This window comes from Balaenoptera musculus, chromosome 20, assembly GCF_009873245.2.
Source record: "Balaenoptera musculus isolate JJ_BM4_2016_0621 chromosome 20, mBalMus1.pri.v3, whole genome shotgun sequence".
NCBI classification, from domain to species: domain Eukaryota; kingdom Metazoa; phylum Chordata; class Mammalia; order Artiodactyla; family Balaenopteridae; genus Balaenoptera; species Balaenoptera musculus.
Genome location: NC_045804.1, coordinates 11546658 through 11564663, shown reverse-complemented (window position 1 = coordinate 11564663; position 18006 = coordinate 11546658). Strand labels below are relative to the sequence as shown.

At 54.1% G+C, this 18006-nt stretch overlaps 1 protein-coding gene across 2 annotated transcripts in view; it reads right to left on the bottom strand.

Annotated features, from left to right (window-relative positions):
- The window catches only part of RPTOR (regulatory associated protein of MTOR complex 1), a 353305-nt gene that overhangs the window by 29064 nt on the left and 306235 nt on the right, over nt 1-18006 (bottom strand). For both annotated transcript variants that reach the window (XM_036836768.1, XM_036836767.1), the window contains exons 18-23: nt 15071-15188; nt 14049-14189; nt 13605-13763; nt 6504-6622; nt 1006-1109; nt 208-391 (exon numbers count right to left, since the gene is read on the bottom strand). In XM_036836768.1, the coding sequence (XP_036692663.1) occupies nt 208-391; nt 1006-1109; nt 6504-6622; nt 13605-13763; nt 14049-14189; nt 15071-15188 (825 nt within the window). The remainder of the gene's footprint in view (nt 1-207; nt 392-1005; nt 1110-6503; nt 6623-13604; nt 13764-14048; nt 14190-15070; nt 15189-18006) is intronic.

Below are 18006 nucleotides of genomic sequence, written 5' to 3'. Positions count from 1 at the left end.
CTGCAGGAGGAAGAGGGACACCCTGTGATATCTGCCCAGACGTGGGGGCGAGGAGCCCAGAGCCATTGGTGGCTCACGGCATCCTGCATTCCGCACCCGGGCCGAGGCCACGTGCACCCCGTCGCCCGAGGTGGTGCCTCTCCTCTCAGGAGCAAACGTCCCAGCACCCAAGCCCATTAGAGTTAGTGTTTAAAACCACATCTGTACCTGGTCTGGGCCCTTGTCGAACATCTTCCGTGTCCGGGGGAACTGGTGGGAGTGGGGTGTGTACTGCACCGCCACGGGGCCTGTGGTGCCCGGCCGGCCTGCAGGCAGGTCTCGGCTGACGGGCTGCTTGGCCACGTCGTTGGTCAGGCTGGAGCTGCTTGCACTGGATGTTGGCGGGGAGCCTCTGCCGTCGGGGAAAAAGAAACACTGTGTTTTACCCAGAACCCACTCCTTTGAGACCAAACCCTAAGCGACCTCCCCTGGTACTGCCCACTCCCAGATCCTGCGAATGGGCCCAGGGTCACCAGCTCGGACCATTCTCAATCGCATGGCTTGTCAATGTGACTTCCAAACCTGAGCAGCTGATGCTGAATTAATGACCCCATCTAGCTTCTGCCCGCAGGTTCTAAGAACCATCTTCCCCTGAAAACCAATGCAGCCGGAGGCAAGCTCGGTCAGGACTTTGAGTAGGCTCCAGGAGGGTGCAGGGCACGTCTACTCCCCTGAGGTGCAGTGCACAGCTCTGTGAACACTGATTAAGAGGAGGGTTCCACCCTGCTGGTCACTCATTGGGAGACACGGACCCTCTCTGATAAAGTTCTGAATGGAGTCAGGTTCAGGCCAACTTTTGCTGTCACAACTGTGCAGATAAAGGTAGGAAAGGATTCTAGGAGGGGCTCAGATGAGAAGATGTCGGCGTGTGACAGAGAGCCTGCAGGCTGGAGACGGAGGGGGAGGCGGGGGGAGGCCGTGCTGGGAACCTCCCCAGACCCCGGAGGGCAGCTGCCCACCACTCACCCCGCCTGGTGGATGTGGATGCCCTTGTTGGTGGGGCTGGCGGGTGCCGACTGAGTGAGGGAAGAGGTGGTGAGGATGCGCTGAGGCCGGGCGTTCACTGTGGCCTGAAGGAACAAAGCGACAAGTGAGGTGGGTGGTCACTGTGACAACCTGAGGCTACAAGACAAGCACAGGTTGGTGGCTGTTTTGAGTGGCTTCAAAATCACAGAAAAGGGATTTTGGCTGAGGAAATCTCATACGAATGGAAGGTCCCAGTTAAAATTTTCCCCGCAAATGTCACCCTCTAGATAAAATGATATTGTTGCTTTTCTGGAAGGTATTCACCTGGTCCAGTGAGGCTCCACGGACGCCCCCCGCCCCGAAACGCTGTCACAAGACTGCACCGGGACTAATGAGGAGTGGGGGGGTCTGGAAGTTGGGGAGAAAGCTCTCCAGGCTCCCTCTCATGGCAGGAGCTCCCCTGGAGGGAGCAGCTTCCTGGGCGGAGCTGGCACTTGGGAAGGAGCCTGCCTAGGCTCAGCCTCGGTTGTTCGTTGTCATATTTCGGCACAGGCTCAAAACAGCACCTTGGGTGCAGCATTTTGTGAATGGAGACAAGACCCAGGTCTGTGTACTTCCTCCCATGATCACGTGCACGTTTGACATTTTACCCGGCAGAGGGTCTGTGCCAGCCTGGGCTGGCGGTCAGGAGGGAAGCAGCTTTGTTGTGATTTTTTAAAATGGTGGAGGAGACAATAAGCAAACAGGGGTGTCACTGCTTAGCTGCTGGTGGACCCACTGACGCCAAGTTCTTTCCTGGACTTCTGTTCTGAGTGCTGGACAGCTGGATGGGCCTGCCGGATCTGGACATCCAGGGTGAAAGGACCAGGAAGGGGCTGATGCTGTGGAGGGGGCGCCACTCTGGCAGGAAGAGAACAGGAGTGGCAGCTGTTGGCCACCACGTGCCCGAGTGTGGCTGGTGCCAGGCTCAGTTCTCGAAGATTGGGTGTCACCCAGCGAGATGGGCGGAGCCTCGACCTTCATGGGGTGATGCTCCAGGGGAACCCTGGACTGGCTACTTACAGAAGACCCTCAAATTCTGGCTTATTCTCTCAGCAGTTAGGAAGGCCATACCTATATTCAGCTGACAGGTAGAAAATTACAGAATATAAAACCACCAACATAATACCAATATTTCCCAGATAATCCTTCACTTTGAAATGCAAACAGCAAGAACTAGATCATAACCGGCCTATAAAAACTGTTTTTTATTTTTTGAATTATAAAAGTTGTATTGTGTTTGTTTTGCTTTGGTATTTAAATTATTTGGCCTCCACACACACACAACCCCGACAAAGCCTGAGAGCCAAATGATCCCTTAAGAGGTCTAAAAGGAGAAAAGAAATTTAAGCTAAGAAACTATAAACCGAATATGTGTCTCCTCAAAATTTCTAGAAAATCAGTGGGAGGTGATGAGGAGAAACAGAAAACTTTGGGGTTGAAATGCAGACTTCGGCTGAATCCACGACCTTTCAAAGCTTCCCTGAGCACAGAGGCTCTGCCGCTGCCTGAGCTGGAGCCCACGGTGCTGATCTCCCCCGAGACCCCCACCCCGACTGCTCCCCTCCAAGGCGGCTCCAAGAAGAAGCGCGTGGGCCTGGGGTGACTAACTCTGCTTCCCTGCTCTTCCCGGGGTGTGGAGGTGGCACAGCCCTGGCTTGTTCTGTCTCAGCCTCGAGGGCAAAGAAGACAGCCGTGATTTTTTAATGCCGTTCACACTGACGGCTGCTGCACCCAGCTCTAGTTTTGCATCTGTTCTGGAAATCCTGAGAGGTGGGCATGCCACTGGTTGGGGAGGCCCCATGACTGGTGATCGATCCTAGGGTTTCAGGCTTAGATGACGCTTCTTTGCCTAACGTTTCCTATTTGTGCAACAAACATTCACTGCAGCGGTGCTGCAGTGGTGAGCATGAGTGGGGGGTGGCCACGCAGACCCGCCTGTCCGTGGGGTTGGTGTGGATGGAGGCTGCTCCGGGAGCAGGTGGCGAGCAGGTTGCGGGAGACGCCCTCCAGGAAGGCCCCTTTCTGTGCTGGTTCCAGTCGCCGTTTCACACAGAGAGCACACCGCCAGGAAAGGGTAACAGAGAAACACCGGCGTGCTTGCTGGATGTCAGGCTTGGGCTGTATATGGAGGAGGATGGAGCGTGGGTCTGAGAGACCCCAGGACCCCACCGTGAGCCCCATCCACTGCGAGCACACTTGCCCATTGTTCTCACGGTGTCAACACCCTGTCATTCTCCCTCCATGACGCTGCACTGGAGTCCCTGGACCAGCAGACGCGCTTTGATGAAGGCCCGCGGTAAGTTCCCTTCCCAACAAGTGTTGAGTCCAGAAGAGGAAGGGCAGCAGTGGGAGGTCATGATTAGGGCTACAAGCCAACTTTTTAGAGAGTGGCAAACACCTTGTTAGTCGGATTCTAGGCCAGATGTATCCTCTTAGCCCAATGCAAACACAGAAACGATTTGCAGGGACACTCACACACAGCCCCACCTGTGCTCCCCGCCCCCGTGCTGTTAATGGGGGTGGTCTCTGTAACTGGAGCCTGGGGCCACAATAAGACGCCACCTCTGTCTCCCGCTCCCAACGCTTTCTTACTCTGCAGATCTTCCACTAGAACACGTCGCCTCACAGGGATGTGGGAAAGTCTGATCCAGTGCAGAGAAAACACCCTACAGAGGTGATGAGGACAGCGAGTTTCCCAGCTGGATCTCGACACAGTCAGTCAGGGTTTAGGACACCAACGGAGGCTTTTGGCTGCTCCCTCTTGGGGGATGGAGTATTTCAGAAAGGTCCCTGTTAACTGCATACCAAAGATCTGGATTCATGTGGGAGGCGGTGATTCCCCAAAGGATCGTCTACAGTTAATTCTGGGCTAAGCATGAGGCAGAGTCCCTGGTTGCTGGAGCACTGAGAATGGACACCTATGAAAGCACGTGACTCTATCTAAAAAGTAATTTTTCTGTAAACCACACTTCCTAGATAAATAATATAAACTTTCCTTTTGGACTCTAAGCCCCAGGTAGAATTCACTTAAAGCAACGGTGGTGACTGTGATGAATTAGCTGGCACTTGGGAGAGCTGCACTCCTGGGGGCCTGGGTGCCCTGAATCCTCGGCCTTGCAGGAGGGGAACCGGCATCAGTGAGGCCAGGACCGGGCACAGCAGGGAGGCTCCATTTTCACAGCCGAGGAGGATGACACCCGCTCGAGTCCACTGCGCCTTTCTCCAGGACCACCTTCCTTCTCCTCTGTTTCTTTCCCCAAGACTGTACTTCCTCCCTCCCTTGGTCACAGGCCCTAATATGTTGTAACAAACATATATTTTAGAAAAGTTTAATTTTTGAATCAATCCTATTCTTAGTAGAAAAAGCAGATGATTAGACTATTTCTTAGTTTTGTATTACAGAATGAAAAAATTAACCTAATTCACTGGCCTCTTTTCTATAGACATTGAGAAGACTCCCCACTCCCTGAGGATGGAACAGCATTCAGGTGCCTTTGTGGCGAGTCACGCAGTAGGATGATGAAGAAAGTGGGCGAGGGGCTCACTAGGGGCAAGGGGAGGTCAGAGTGGAATAAACTACCCGATAGTCCCGAGTCGGCCAACAGTAATGCCTAGCACTTTAGCATGAGGCTGGTAGTGCTCACAGGCAGGAAGTGCAGTGAACACTATGGACCTAGGAGTCTCTGCTTTCAGAGAGAGTCACACGTGTGACCACAGGCTGGGGTTAAACCCAATGTGCTCCTGAATTATCCTCATTGCTTCTTTAAGGAGGAGGAGGAAGTTGACTGCTACAGCAGTTTAAGACTGGGTACACGATGAGGCTGTGTTATTACTACTTGTGATGCTACCAGGAGCTGAAGTAGCAGCCACAGACAATGAGATGATTCAATCAGCCAGGAAAAGACAGAACTTCACCAGTGAAGAATAATGTCAGTGAGGGAATCCAACACCACACAAATATGGTGCCAACAGGAGGCCAGGTGCTGCAGCAGGTTGGGCTACGTGGGAGGCCAACCCCAGTGAGGCAGCAGCAAATAGGAGGGCTTGATAACCAGTTTGGAAAAAATAACAGACCAGGAGTGAAGCTACGAGTAAGCCACGTGCCTTCAGGCAAGTGGCAGCCTGAGGACGACCCCTCGTTAGTGATTAGGGTTAGATGAAGATAGAGACACGCCAGGTAAACTGTGACACGGGACAATATTTCCCTGTACTCTTCCTGTAACTTGTCTGCAAGCCTAAAATTTAATCAAAAAGTTATGAAAATCTTTAAAAATGCTATAACGAATGACTTCTTTGTGGCATTCATTATTGTTCCATTCATGAAAGATTAACTGCATGTAAACTGTCCAACTTCCATAAACAGCTGGAAAACAGAAAAAAAAAAAAGAAACAGCTGTTTTCGGACATTGGGCACCGGGTACTGCTGAGAGAAGGGAAATCATCGCCCAGCTCCTGGCCTGCAGTCTGTTTCCTGCAGACCCGGCTGTGGTGGGGGAAGGGTATCCAGACAGAGCCCAGCAGTGCAGCTAGCAGAGGGGACCAGTCGGAGTGACATGGAAGCCGAGGTGGCTAGAATCTGCAGGGCAGAGAGGAGAGGGCTTCCAGGGTCTGCAGGGGAGGCCCCTCAAATCTGTGAGTACTTTCTGCTTGGGGTGGCGTGAAAACCCATGAGGGTGGGGAAAGAACCACTGAAAGGCCAAATAATTCCCAGAGCTCACAAAAAGAACTGGGAGAGTTTACAGTACCTAAAGAAGAAAGGACTAAAATCAATGACCTAAGCTTCCATCTTAAGAAATTAGAATCAGAAGAGCAAATTAAACTGAGAGTAAGCAGAAGAAATGAAGCAATAAATATAAAAGCAGGTATCAATAAAACACAGAATGAAAAACAACAGAGAAACACAGCTGACTCTTAGACAACGTGGGTTTGAACTGCACGGGTCCACTCATACACATGTTTTTCAATAAACACACTGCAGTACTACAGAATTCAGGGATGTGGAGACATGGATGGGAAAGGCTGATTTTTGACTGCGGGGGGTCAGGGTTGGTGTCTCTAACCCCTGTGTTGTTCAGAAGTCAATTGTACTAATGAAACCAAGAGCTGGTTCCTTGAGGAGGTACCTTTAGCCAGAAATAGTCATGAATAAGAGAAGTCGTACGTTACTGGTGCCGGGAATGAAAGAGAGGACATCACTACAGGTCACACAGATGTCCTTACCTAATTTCCTGCTGCCCTGATGTGGGTGCGCAGAAGCAGTGACACATGCCCCAACGGAAGCTACATGCACATGGAATTTAGCCTGTATTGTGAATCTCTGGATTCAAAACGCTCGTTCAAAGTTTCTAAACCTAAACCATGGGTAGACCTGAACATGCATGGAGTTCTCTGCTTGAATATTCATAACTGAAAACCAGGGTCCTGAGAGCTTCACAGAGAACGCCCTTCGCACATACCTTGTAGGCGATGCTGTTGAGCACTTTCATAGCCAAATCGGAAACATCTGGATAGGGATCCGCAGCCAGATGTAGCAAGACTCTCCAAATTTGAGTGTAAACACTATTGAATGAAACTCCTGGGAAAGAGAAATGGGAGCTGTTTTAATAACAAGGAGCTGCCACTGAATGCTGGGGTGGCTTCTGGGGTAGCTCCCTCTTCTGAAGACCTAACCATGCATCAGGGGTGGACACTTAAAAGAGCTGGGGTTAACGGAAGCTCCAGTTTTGTTATCTGATAAGGGGCCCAGAGATTCAGAAATCCCAGGTGGTGAACAGGCTTGATCACACAATTTCACCTCCTGTGGCTGGATCTTTCTAGAAGGAAAAGTTAGAAAAGGGCAGGACTTCCTTTCAGGTCTTGGCTGACTGGAGAGTACTATCCAGCACTGGATTTAACGCCTAGATTTCTAGGAGCTGTCATGGCCCACGCTAGTGGAGAATGTTGGCTGAGTCCCCGTCCACACCTCCCTCTGCATTCACGGCCTGCTCTGGTCTCGGTGACTCACTGAGTCTTCTGCCCACGCTCCCCGGGACCTCCCCAGGCATCCAGCACCTCCCGAGTGTGCTCTCCACACTAGGGCCTGCCGAGTGCCTGGGTGCCAAGGCAGATGAGACAGGACATAAACACAGACGGGGTAAATCGTGGATCCGAAGGAAAGGGAAGGAACATTTATGAGGGATGGGAGGCCACCCCCAGGGAAGGCGGCTCAGTCCTATTAAACCTCACTGTCCTGGCTGCAGGCATCACCCCAGGCTTTACAGAGAAGGACAGCAAGGCCCAGCGTCCAAAGGATGAAGAGTTTGAATGCACGTGGCCGAATGAGGAGGCCGCCATATACCACTGCATCCTTTTTATTTGGAGGAAGCCGGATAATTGGTTTGTTGAAAAGCAAGTGCTTGTTCAACGACAGACAGGGAGTAAAAGGATTTCGAACAAGCTGTGATTGCATGTCATCTGACCAGTCAGCCCCTAGTTAACAAAGTCCCTCTAGTTATGAAGAATTTAAACACAAGAAGGGCCACTGGAGGACAGTGTTTCCTGATGGACACCATTGTTCAAAGGGTTTTATACAACATTCAAATCACAGAAGAGGGACTGGACGAAGGTTTAGAGTAAAGGTCAGCTTCTCGTGTGTGTCCTACGTCGATGCTTACGGACAAGTCCTAGATCACCGCACCCGACACCCTCTCATTCGTAACGGGAGGCAACAGGGTCCCAGACCCCTTTCCACAGGGACTGTGGTGCCTACGTTTGCAGGGCCTACCCGCTGCACGCCCGCCTGTTCACAGGGTGATGGAGCTGGAGGAGGCCAACCCCTCACTCGCATGTGGCGTGGCTGCACTCCCCAGGGGACCACCACACACAAAATACCTCCCAGTGAGCGTTCACAAAAACTCCCGTCGCCTTATCCTTCCACCCTGGTTCTGGGAAGAGGTGCCGAAAGCTGCCGCGGCCTCTAAATAATTCTGCAGGAGCACAGCTGCCTGCGCAGGCCAACCTCCGAGAGGCGGGGCCTGGAAAGCATCTCCCGCCACCGAGGGCGAAGAGTGTTCTACGGTCAGAGCAACGCCCCATCAGGTACTCACTCGGCATGCGTGCATCAGCACCAGTTTGAGCACCTACTGTGTGCGAGGAAAGTCACTCTCGAAAGCTCGTGGCCCACAGGAATCAGGAGGGCACATCCAGGGACTTGGGTTTAGTATAAATTTGGACCTTCGTTTGGTGAATAATGTCAGGCAGACGCACTCTCGCTCAGAGGGGACCATGAGCTGGGGAACAGTCCACATGGAAACACACACTTGTCCTCCCTGCTGTCCTCTGCCCTACTCAGTGTAGAAACACAACAAAAACCTCTTGACTCTCAAATGCCACGGCTCATGACAGCTGCCCAGATTTACAAATTCTCAGGGCTGTTCGTCAAGGCAGTCGGAATCTCTTCGGGGAAATTTCCTAGAACCTGCTTTCCTGTCCTAGCAGATCGGCTGCCATAGGAACCTGCTGCGGTGAAGGGCCACCAGGTCACTGTTATTTCTTGTCTCCCTAGAGGAGGAGGTGGGAGAAGCCGCTCCACACTCACTCTGCAGATGGTCCCGATTCATGACGCACGGGGGAACGAGGCGAAGCACGTTCATGGACGTGGCTCACTCAGACAGGAGAACTGGCCCCACGGATGGGACGTTCCTACAAAGACCCCACACACTCACCACAGCCACTGGGCAAAATTCTCTCCCTTCCGTTGTTTCTGAGCTCAGAGTGATCAGGGCAGCAGCCGACCCATGTGACAGAGGGCAGTGAAGGGCACAATAAATCTGCTTGACTACAGACGACGGACCCATGGTAACAGGGGGAGTGGGGAAGTGGGGGAAACAGTGGGGGCCAAGGGGCCTCCTTACCAGGGTGATGGTCCAGGGCAGACACCTGAGCCCACAAGAGCCTTAATCAAGGTGCCTTTGGTATAAACGTGAGGAAGGGGTGCAGCGTGGCACTGTGCAATAAGGAAGGGGTACTATTCACTTTACAAAATTTCAGTTTTTATTACTATTGTTGACTCTCTTGCAGAAGATTTCGACTTTGATATCACTCTGCTTGTGATTCAATAGGGAAACTTAAAAAATCGAATTTTTGTAGTGTCCTTGACCACAGTGAATGGTATACAATTTACTTGTAAAAACACAGAACAGGGACCTGGAATTGCTGTCCCCACGTCACCGCTCTCCTGGGGCTGGCCACCACCTCCCAGCCTCTCTGTTCTGTGAACTGTCCTGGTTTTACATCTGCTGTGTCCAAATTGGAACGTTCTGAATCTGTGCAGCACAGAGCTCGGGCCTCCGGAACGAAGAGAACGCGGGTGCAGCCCCTGTGGGGATGGGGGGTACTGCTGGGCTGAGCCGGCTCAGAAAGGGCGCCGTGTCTGGCACTTGCCAAACTCCCCATAAGCGCTGAGAGCCTATTTTCATGTCTAGACTACAAGTAATAAAAGATCATAACTAATGGTTTTAGGATTTATTTTTCAGAGCAATGGCCACAACTTTCTAAATAGCACTGGACTCAGGAAAATTTGCTCAGAGCTTTGTGGCCAACTCTGGGCCCCAGAGTCTCCGGGGGCTGGCAAGGCAGCTTGGAGAAGGAAGGTGGAGCCCCCTGGAGGCAGGAGCTGTCACTTGTGACCTGTTGCCTGGGTCTCAGGGGTCACCAACCCTGATGCTCTATCGCATGATGTGGGCCCGGGCACCTCCCTGGGAATCAGCTCCCAGGGCCTGGGGCTTCTGCATTTCCCCTCTTGGTGACCCAGACTCTGAGCCCCTCTGGGAGGGTCCTGCTCACCTCCTCCCTCGCCTACTGGACAGAGCCCTGGCTGGACTGGGCGGTGTGTCGGCACAACCCTTTCAAGGGGCTCCCCTGTGTCTCACCTGGGGGACAAGGTAAGACAAAAGCACCAGGGCTCCCCCTTCCCCACTCTTTGCACTCCCACCTCTGGACATCAGGAATGGGGTGAGGCTCAGAGAGGGAGAGAGGGAGGGAGGGAGGGGCAGGATGGTGACGGGTGGACAGGTGAGGGAGAGAAGGGCAGGTGATGGAGGGAGGAGAGGCTGCCTGCCACACACAAGAGCAAGAAATAGCAGCTTTATCAAACCTGTTGATCAAGATGGCAACTTCACAGCCCGATGTGATGCCGCAGGTTTAATGTGCAACACGAAGGCGTCTGATGGGTCAGGGAGGGCCTCCTGAGACGCCGCAGAACGCCAGCGTGGAGAGGAATGGGCGAGCACTGCTGTGTGGAGAGGCGGGTGCGGGAATGTGGGATAAAGGCAGAGGTGTCCAGGCCTCATTCGAGGGCCAGTGGCCAGCCTGGGGTGGTGGGCACAGTGGGCGGAGCTATGGTGAAGGCCAGGCTGCTCTCAGAAGGAAGGTCTTGAGTGTCGGCCACAGCTTGGACTTTACAGGAAACGAGTTTCTGCGAAGGCGTCAGCCAGACAGTGGTCCGTGCAGAGCTGATGTTGGGGGGGATCTGCTCTGGACGGGTGGTGGGGTGTGAGAGCCAAGGCCAAGTCCTGGGGTGGGGGGCCCGGAAATGGGAAGGACTGACTGGGGACACACATGGAGGTCAGGCCAAATGGCTGAGTGGGTGAGAAACATGCGGAGGGAGACATCAAAGAAGATTCCAGAAGGTGGTGACAGAGCTGGGTCCCAGTGCAGATTCACAGACATTGGGCAGATACGCTTAGGCACGTGGAAAAACGCGTGATCAGGGCTTTGCTCCCGTGGGGGGACAACACCTCGCTCAGCAGACGAGACCTCGAGTGCTTTGGAGACAGTGGTGGGGGGGGAGCCTGGGAGGGGCTAGTTTTCTGGGAGAAGATGGGAATGAATGGATGTCCTAGGTTGCCATGGTTTTGAAAACCTCTTTTGCAATATTCAGTCAAAGACGCTAAAGAGATTGCTGTTCCTTGGTTGAAATGAAAGAAAAAATTGACTTTAAACAGGCGAATGCCGCAAGTAATGGGATTCGGTGTAGGTTATGAATTTTAAACACTTATGTAAGCACCGCGGTTCCAGGTGGATGCGCACACTCGGGCGCACAGCTACTTTGTCTCCTTAATGCTCCTTCCAGCTCCAGCTCACTGTGAAACTTTCCCACTGAAGTTTTCACAGATATGAACCATATACAGATAAAATTCAGTTTTCTCCAGTAAAAAAATGTTCAGGAGTCAGGTTTTGTGTGAAGGAAGGAATCAGTGACGTGGCTCTCAAGTCCCTGGAGGACATGGAAGGCGGCAGGGGTGGGAGGCGCGGGCTGTGCCCTCCAATCTCATGTGGTGTCAAAAGAAACAGCGATTCTTCACCCCTTACATCCCCAACCCAGGGCCAAGGACAAAAAGATCCCCCTTTCTGGGTCGTACTGCTGGGGGTGGGGCGTGGCGACCAGCTCTGGACCCTACAGTCCATTCAGACCTTTATGGGCCCCAGACAGACTCGTCTTGTGGAATGAGTCCTGAGTCCTTTCTAGGGCCAGCAGAGGACCAGTCTTGAGGCTCACAGGTACCGCTGGCAAGCACGTTTGGACTGCCCTCCCCCTTCAGATCACAACAACGGCAAGTCAGAAATATCTAACACTGTCATGTGATGCCAAGAGAGTGTGAGCTCTAAGGTAGAGGGATTATCATGGAAACAAGCAAACAACCAAGAACTGAATGTTAATGAAAAATAGTACCAACCAAATAGGAGGGTAACTAATACTGCAAATGATTGCAGAAGTGGGAACACAGGAGTCCAGTGAACACGTGAGCTCAACCTCATCATAATTGAGGGACATACAAATTAACACCACGAGGGGTCGGTTTGCTCACATCAGACGGGGTAGCCTGACCAGACCAGGAGACAGCAGGGCCACGGGAGCTTGTCCTCCTCGGAACAGAGCCCTTTGTGGTCAGTCTCCCTCCACGTGGAGCTGTCAGACCCCACGTGTGTCAGGCTGCAGGGTGTCTGTTGCGGCCCACGCCTGTGCACATTATGAGGGTGCCTGCTGTGTACCAGGCACAGGGTGTGGGGGGCTGTGGCAGGAGATAGGACAAAGTTCCTGCACTCGTGGCTCCGACCACTTGAGCAGAGATAGAACCGAGCCGAATAAATGAGGTCCTACATCATAAGTCTGCTGGGGAAAAGTTCTCAGGACGAAAGCAAACAGAGAGGGAGAGAGACTCAGAGCGACTGCAGAAGGCTATTCTGGATTGGGGTGGGAGGAGCCTGGAAGACTTCTTTTAAGGTGACTCTGGAGCAGGACTGTGATTGGACTGAGGAGCAGCCTGTGAGGTGTCTGGAGGCGGAGCCCTGAAGCCAAGGGGAGGAGCCAAGGAACCCAGGAGCCCAGCACCGCCAGGTGCAAGGGGGAGGGCAGGAGGTGGAGCTGGGGCCAAATCCTGAGTTTGCTTTTTAAAAACTGAGAAAAGAAGGAAAAATCAGAGCAAGGCTACTGTCCATTAACAGGAGAATGGACAAGTGAATTGCAGCAGATCATGAAAGGGTACGAACAAGACTCAGGTGACCAGTGTGGACACACAGCCCTCAGGGCAGAGTGAGGACACAGGATGTGTGGTGCCATTTACATGACATTTAAACCCTGGGAAAGGGCGCGAGTCCATGGGGATCCACAGCCAGAGAGTAAGTGTGTGGGGATCCTGAGCAGGGAACCAGGAGGGGCTCTGGGCGCTTTAACTCTATCTGTAATTCCTTAAGTTGGGAACAAAACACACAGGTGGAGGTGTGTCACATTAGTCTAAGTTTTTGTGTGTCTACAGCATTTCTTAGTATTAAGTAAAGCTTCAGATGAGGCCTGGTAAAGCACCGGGGTGCCGAGAACAAGCGCAGAGGGGCTGTCCGGTTGAGTCCTATGTGTATTACCGGTTACACAAGGGTCAATATGGTTGGTTATGCAGCGAGGACATGCGGTGAATTCCCACTGCTCAGTGAGCCCAGCAGCAGAACCAGGGGCTCACCACTCAAGGCAAAACACGAGACGACGCTGACCCTTCACTCAAATTTCGATTTCCAGGCAGCCAAGTGTGAAACTGCTGGACTGGCTGAAGGTGAAAGCACAGAGGGGGGGCCCTGGGTGGGGGTGAGGGGGGGGTTCCGGCCAGGGAACTTGAGAAGGGAAGGGCCGTCTGCGCCCCTGGAGCAGGGCTCTGACCTTGGGCCTCGCACATGCATTCTCTGGGGGACCCTGGGCACCGTTGGAGGCCACTCTGCCTACTGGATGCTGGGAGCCCCCCGTGCCCTGGCCGTGACACCCCAAATGTCTCCTGGCGGCAGAACCCCCCTGCTCTGCAGCACTGGGAGTTGTGCAGCCTTCCCAAGCGACAAGGCCGGCTCGCCCAGATGGCCTGGATCAGACCAGCAACCAAGGGCAGGGGGTTCCTGCTGCCACAGCAAGACGCTCCTCACCTCCTCCTACCCCGTTCACTTTACTCTCCCACTGAGCGTGTCCCAGCACCGTCCACTTGGGCGGGAACCCATGGGTGCTGAGGGGACAGGTGGAGAAGTGGAGGTGGGGGACTCACCGATGAGGGAGTTGAGGGAGGAGTAGGAGCTGACTCGGCGCATCTTGTCGATGGTCTCGAAGGACAGGATGTACTCCTCGTTCTCGGGGCTGCCCAGGGTGCTGCTGGCGCTGCTGCTGGTGCTCAGGTTCCCGGGGGAGAAGGCCACCGAGCCGCCGGCTGGCGGGGCACCGCCATGGGCAGAGTGTCAGTTAGCACACGCCCCCGCCGTCTCCCCTGGGGCCGGGCTGCTGGGCACGGGGCAGGGGGCTGCTGTGGGGCTCAGGAGCGGCTGTGCCCAGCGGTGCTGCAGGATCCTCACTGGCCACCCCGGGTGCTGACCCACGACTTCTGCTCACGCCCAGGTTTAGCAGATGGCAGGAGGGGGCAGGGGCACGTCTAATAAAAGGTCCCAGAAGATGACCCACACCACCCCACTCGAGCACCCAGCCTCTGGGGTCTTACATTCTTCCGTCAGACTCAGGTTTTGCAAAGATTTGTTCAAGCTTCTAGCCGTGGTGACGGCACGGATGTTTCCGTAGGAGCTCACAGAGCGCAGTCTGGGGGTGCAGGGGCTGTCCCGCACTGGGGTCAGACTCCCACCCTCTGGTAGGAGAGAAGGAGAGAGAAGAGTTAATGGTGGGCTCAGGTGGGAGGCGGCCAGACAGCAGGTGACAGTGGCTTTTACCTGGATGATGTGACGCTACAACAGGGCCCTCCTGCTCAGCAGGGTCTCTGACACATGTATTTTGGGGTACAAAGCTGGACAAGGTCCTGACTGGGGTGAGGGGAGCATGGGAGCAGATGACCATGACCCACGCTTGGCGTTCTGTGAGAGTTCAACTACAGAGACCCACATGGCTCTCCAAGAACCATACCAGGTGCTCTGGGACTTGCCTGCGGCTGCTGCCCAGGATAGCACCAGGATGGCCGTCTGCTGGCTCAGCCACCCCGCCTTCCCACTCCCCAATCCCACCCCGCCCAGGCCCGCCAGCCGTTTCCCTTCCCCGATGTACTAAACGCAGCAACGGTCTCACGGCTGATCACAAGCCCTCTTTCCTGAAGACACAGCTGTCTGGGGGAGGGGGCAGCTCAAGATGATGAAATATAAATTCGGTAAAAAGGCAAATGTGAGATGAGTAGCTGCCTGATGTGACACCGACGTGAGGACTCATCAGGGGAAGAGAGAGAATGTGCCTTCCTGTAGCCCCTACGGCAGCACCTTCTACCCTCCAAGATTTCCATGACTTTGATTTCCAAAAAGGGTAAAAAGGAAAGAAAACAGTCAGAGGGTCAGCGTGGCCCCCTTTCCTGCCCTTGCTATTCTTCTGGGAAGATGGGAACTGCAGATATCTGAGTGGCCCCGACTTGACACGTGGGCTCAGGACCTAGCAGAACGAGGGGCCTGCTGACAGCCCTGACCAGGCTCCCCTGGGCCAGCGAGCCCCATGGGCTCCACCTCAGTGCCGCACCCCTGGTGGCTGTACCTGTGGTGGCTGGAGAGGGCAGTGGGTAGTTCTTCTCCTCTTCCATGAACTGCAGGGCCACAGTGCAGAAATTGCTTTCGTACTGAACGACAAGGTGACTCAGAGCCACCACCAGTTCCTGCCGGGAGGAGAAAGGACAGCGACACTGACTTGGGGCTGGGAGACAACTCAGAATAGCAGTGAGATGCACATGCTGGCGCTGAGTGCTTGAGCCACTGGGGGGGCGGTGGGACAGACAGCACTCGGCGCCAAGACAGGGGCTACCCCCTCAACGCAGCACTCTTGAGCCCCCGGTGTGAGCAGAAACCTCTGAACAAGCCATGTGGTCAAGATCAGGGCTTCCGAGGGCCTCACAGCTTCCCATGGTCAACACTGTGGAAAGCTACCTGAACCCTGGGAATTAAGGCAGGATACCCCGGACACTGTAGCATGCTCTTCTACTAAATGTGAAATTTTCAAAGATAAATTACTTTCCAGCCCCCAAAAGGGTAACAGGAAAGTTCTACATGACTTCAGGCCAGTTGCCTCAGTCCAAGGAGAACAATACAATTTACCTCTTTTGGGGCAGTTGGTGCTATGACCTGAGTACCTGGAGATCCTAAAAATCACGGGAAATAAAACTGGATGTCGGTTTGCACTACTTTTCCCATCACTATTCAAACGGTTTCCCCAACTTTATTTTACTTTTTAGAAAAATACTTAGCAGAAGACCAAGGTCTGAGAGCCCCTTCTTGTTCCGTGAATCCCCCAGACCCCCAGGGCCAGGAGAGCTGTGCCGAGGTGCTGATAAGCTGGGATCCGATGGGGCCCCCGGGTCCTCTCTTCGGCCGCCCCCTTCTCTCCTGAGAGGGTCTCTCCCACCTCAGCCGTACGCACTCCTTGGCCTCCCCGGCACGTGTGTGGGTTTTACTCCCAAACCTACCTTTTCAGGTCCCATCTCTGAGTTCCAGGCTGGCCCTTCCAACCACTGACCATGTGTGTCCACCAAGCGCTCTCCAAACCCCAACTCGACCTGCCCAGGACCTGCTGCCCACCCCTTTCTGTTCAGCCCTTGCTGGGGACCCTCGGCTTGTGCCAGGAGCAGAAATCTCTGGTGGCTTCAGTTAGACCCTTGAATCATCCTGACCCATCTCTCTCTCTGGCGATCCGGATGCCCACCCAGCGGGTCCCCTAGTCTAACAGGTGCTGAGTAACAGGCTGTCGAGGGACTGTCCGCCGGCCCCTCCCAGCGAAGATGAAGCCTGAACCGTCTTCAAAAAGCACAGGTTTTCCCTTCACTCTGAACTGGTGAAAGGGCTCAGCTGGACCTGAAGCAGATTCCCAGGTCTCAGACCGTTTGATCCAGGGAAAGCTGTGAGGACAGGAGGCTGAGTGCAAGGCCCATGTCAAGCGGCCGTGGGTCAAGCCCCTCCTGCTGGGCGGCAGCCGTGGGCTCCAGCCCTCGGAGGTCCGCAGGCATGTCTGGCTGGGGTGCAGGCCGGGCGCGAGGCTCGAGTTATTCTCAGACCTTGGAAGCAGATCAGCACGGCGACTCGAGCCCCTCCAGCCAGCAGCCTCACTCCCTTTCCCGGCACAGTGGTCCCGCCACCTCCACGCTCCAGCTGCCTGCTCACACTCGGACCAAGCAGGCCTCCCGCTCCGGGCTTTGGCACCTGCTGCCCCCTCGGCCTGGAAAGGCTAATGCCTCACACAGGGCTCCCGACTCTCTACCTTCACTCCCGACCTTCCTTCGGAGCAGGTCACCACCTGCCACATCACACCCTGGTCTGTCCCATCTCCATCCCGCCCCATCTCCAAGTACAAGTTCTGGAGGCCTGGTGACCTAGGGCCTGGCACACTGGCAGCACTTAATAAGTATCTGCTGAATGAATGAAGCCTCTTCCCTTCAGATACACTATAATCTTTAACAAATGGTTTGATATTTTAGGTGAGTTGCCGTCAGCATTCAGGGACATCACGCCTGGGCACACACGTGGCCTGAGGTGAGTCGGCTAATGCTCCTCTGTGGTCGCCTGGAAGGCTGGACCACACGCCTTTCCAGGTCTTTCCCCAGGGCCATCCCCACTCCATGTTTCCAACGATGAATTACTGGCTAACATTTGTTTTTGGCCCATGGCCATGGAGCATCAAACTCAGCTCCCAGGATGACAGAGCAGCGTTCCGGGGAAGGGAGCACATCTGCTCCGCCTGGACGCCCTCTGGGCTCGCCTGCGGGAGAAGGCGCTTCAGCCCTGGCAGCTCATCCTGCCCCGTTGCCTCCACCTGAGACGTCCTGGGCATCAATGGGGAAACACCCTCTGACGCCGTTCATCAGTTTCGGCTGGAGTCAGATGTGTGTTAAGGGAGGAGGATGCCGGGTACTGCTCTTCTGTGTCTGCGGTTACTAAATAAATAAATGTAAACTAGAGATAAAGGATTCAAATGTGTCCTGCTTTCCTTGCGAAGGTGGGTGGCACCAAGTAAGCTGCAGACAAGGGTCGCAGGGCTGGACTGGTCAGCCCTTGAGAAAGGTGGGGTGCCAACAGGGCGGGGGGGTCACAAACCTGCTCCCCTGGCCTGGCCCTTCTTGATGAGGTGTGGGCAGCTTGCTGACTGGATAGACAGTCTGGATCGTGTACTTCCTGGACAAGTTCAAGTTCAAAATAATTTGGGAGGTTGACATGAATTTGCTGACTCTTGATTTTATCAAGTAAACTCATTAAACAGGTCAACAAGCAAAAACCTTCCCTCTCTGTCATTATCGCCTCCCCCAGGAAAGGATGCTTTCACCGTTCAGGAGTCAACAGAGGCAATCTTTTTTAAATTGAAGACATGTGACTTTACGAAACGCCGCCATAATACCCTGACTCTTCTCGTTTTGCCACGAGCTGGAGACACCAGCAGTTGGTTACTGCTGGGACTTCTTAAGCCTTAGCTAAGGTCAGCTCGTGGACTGC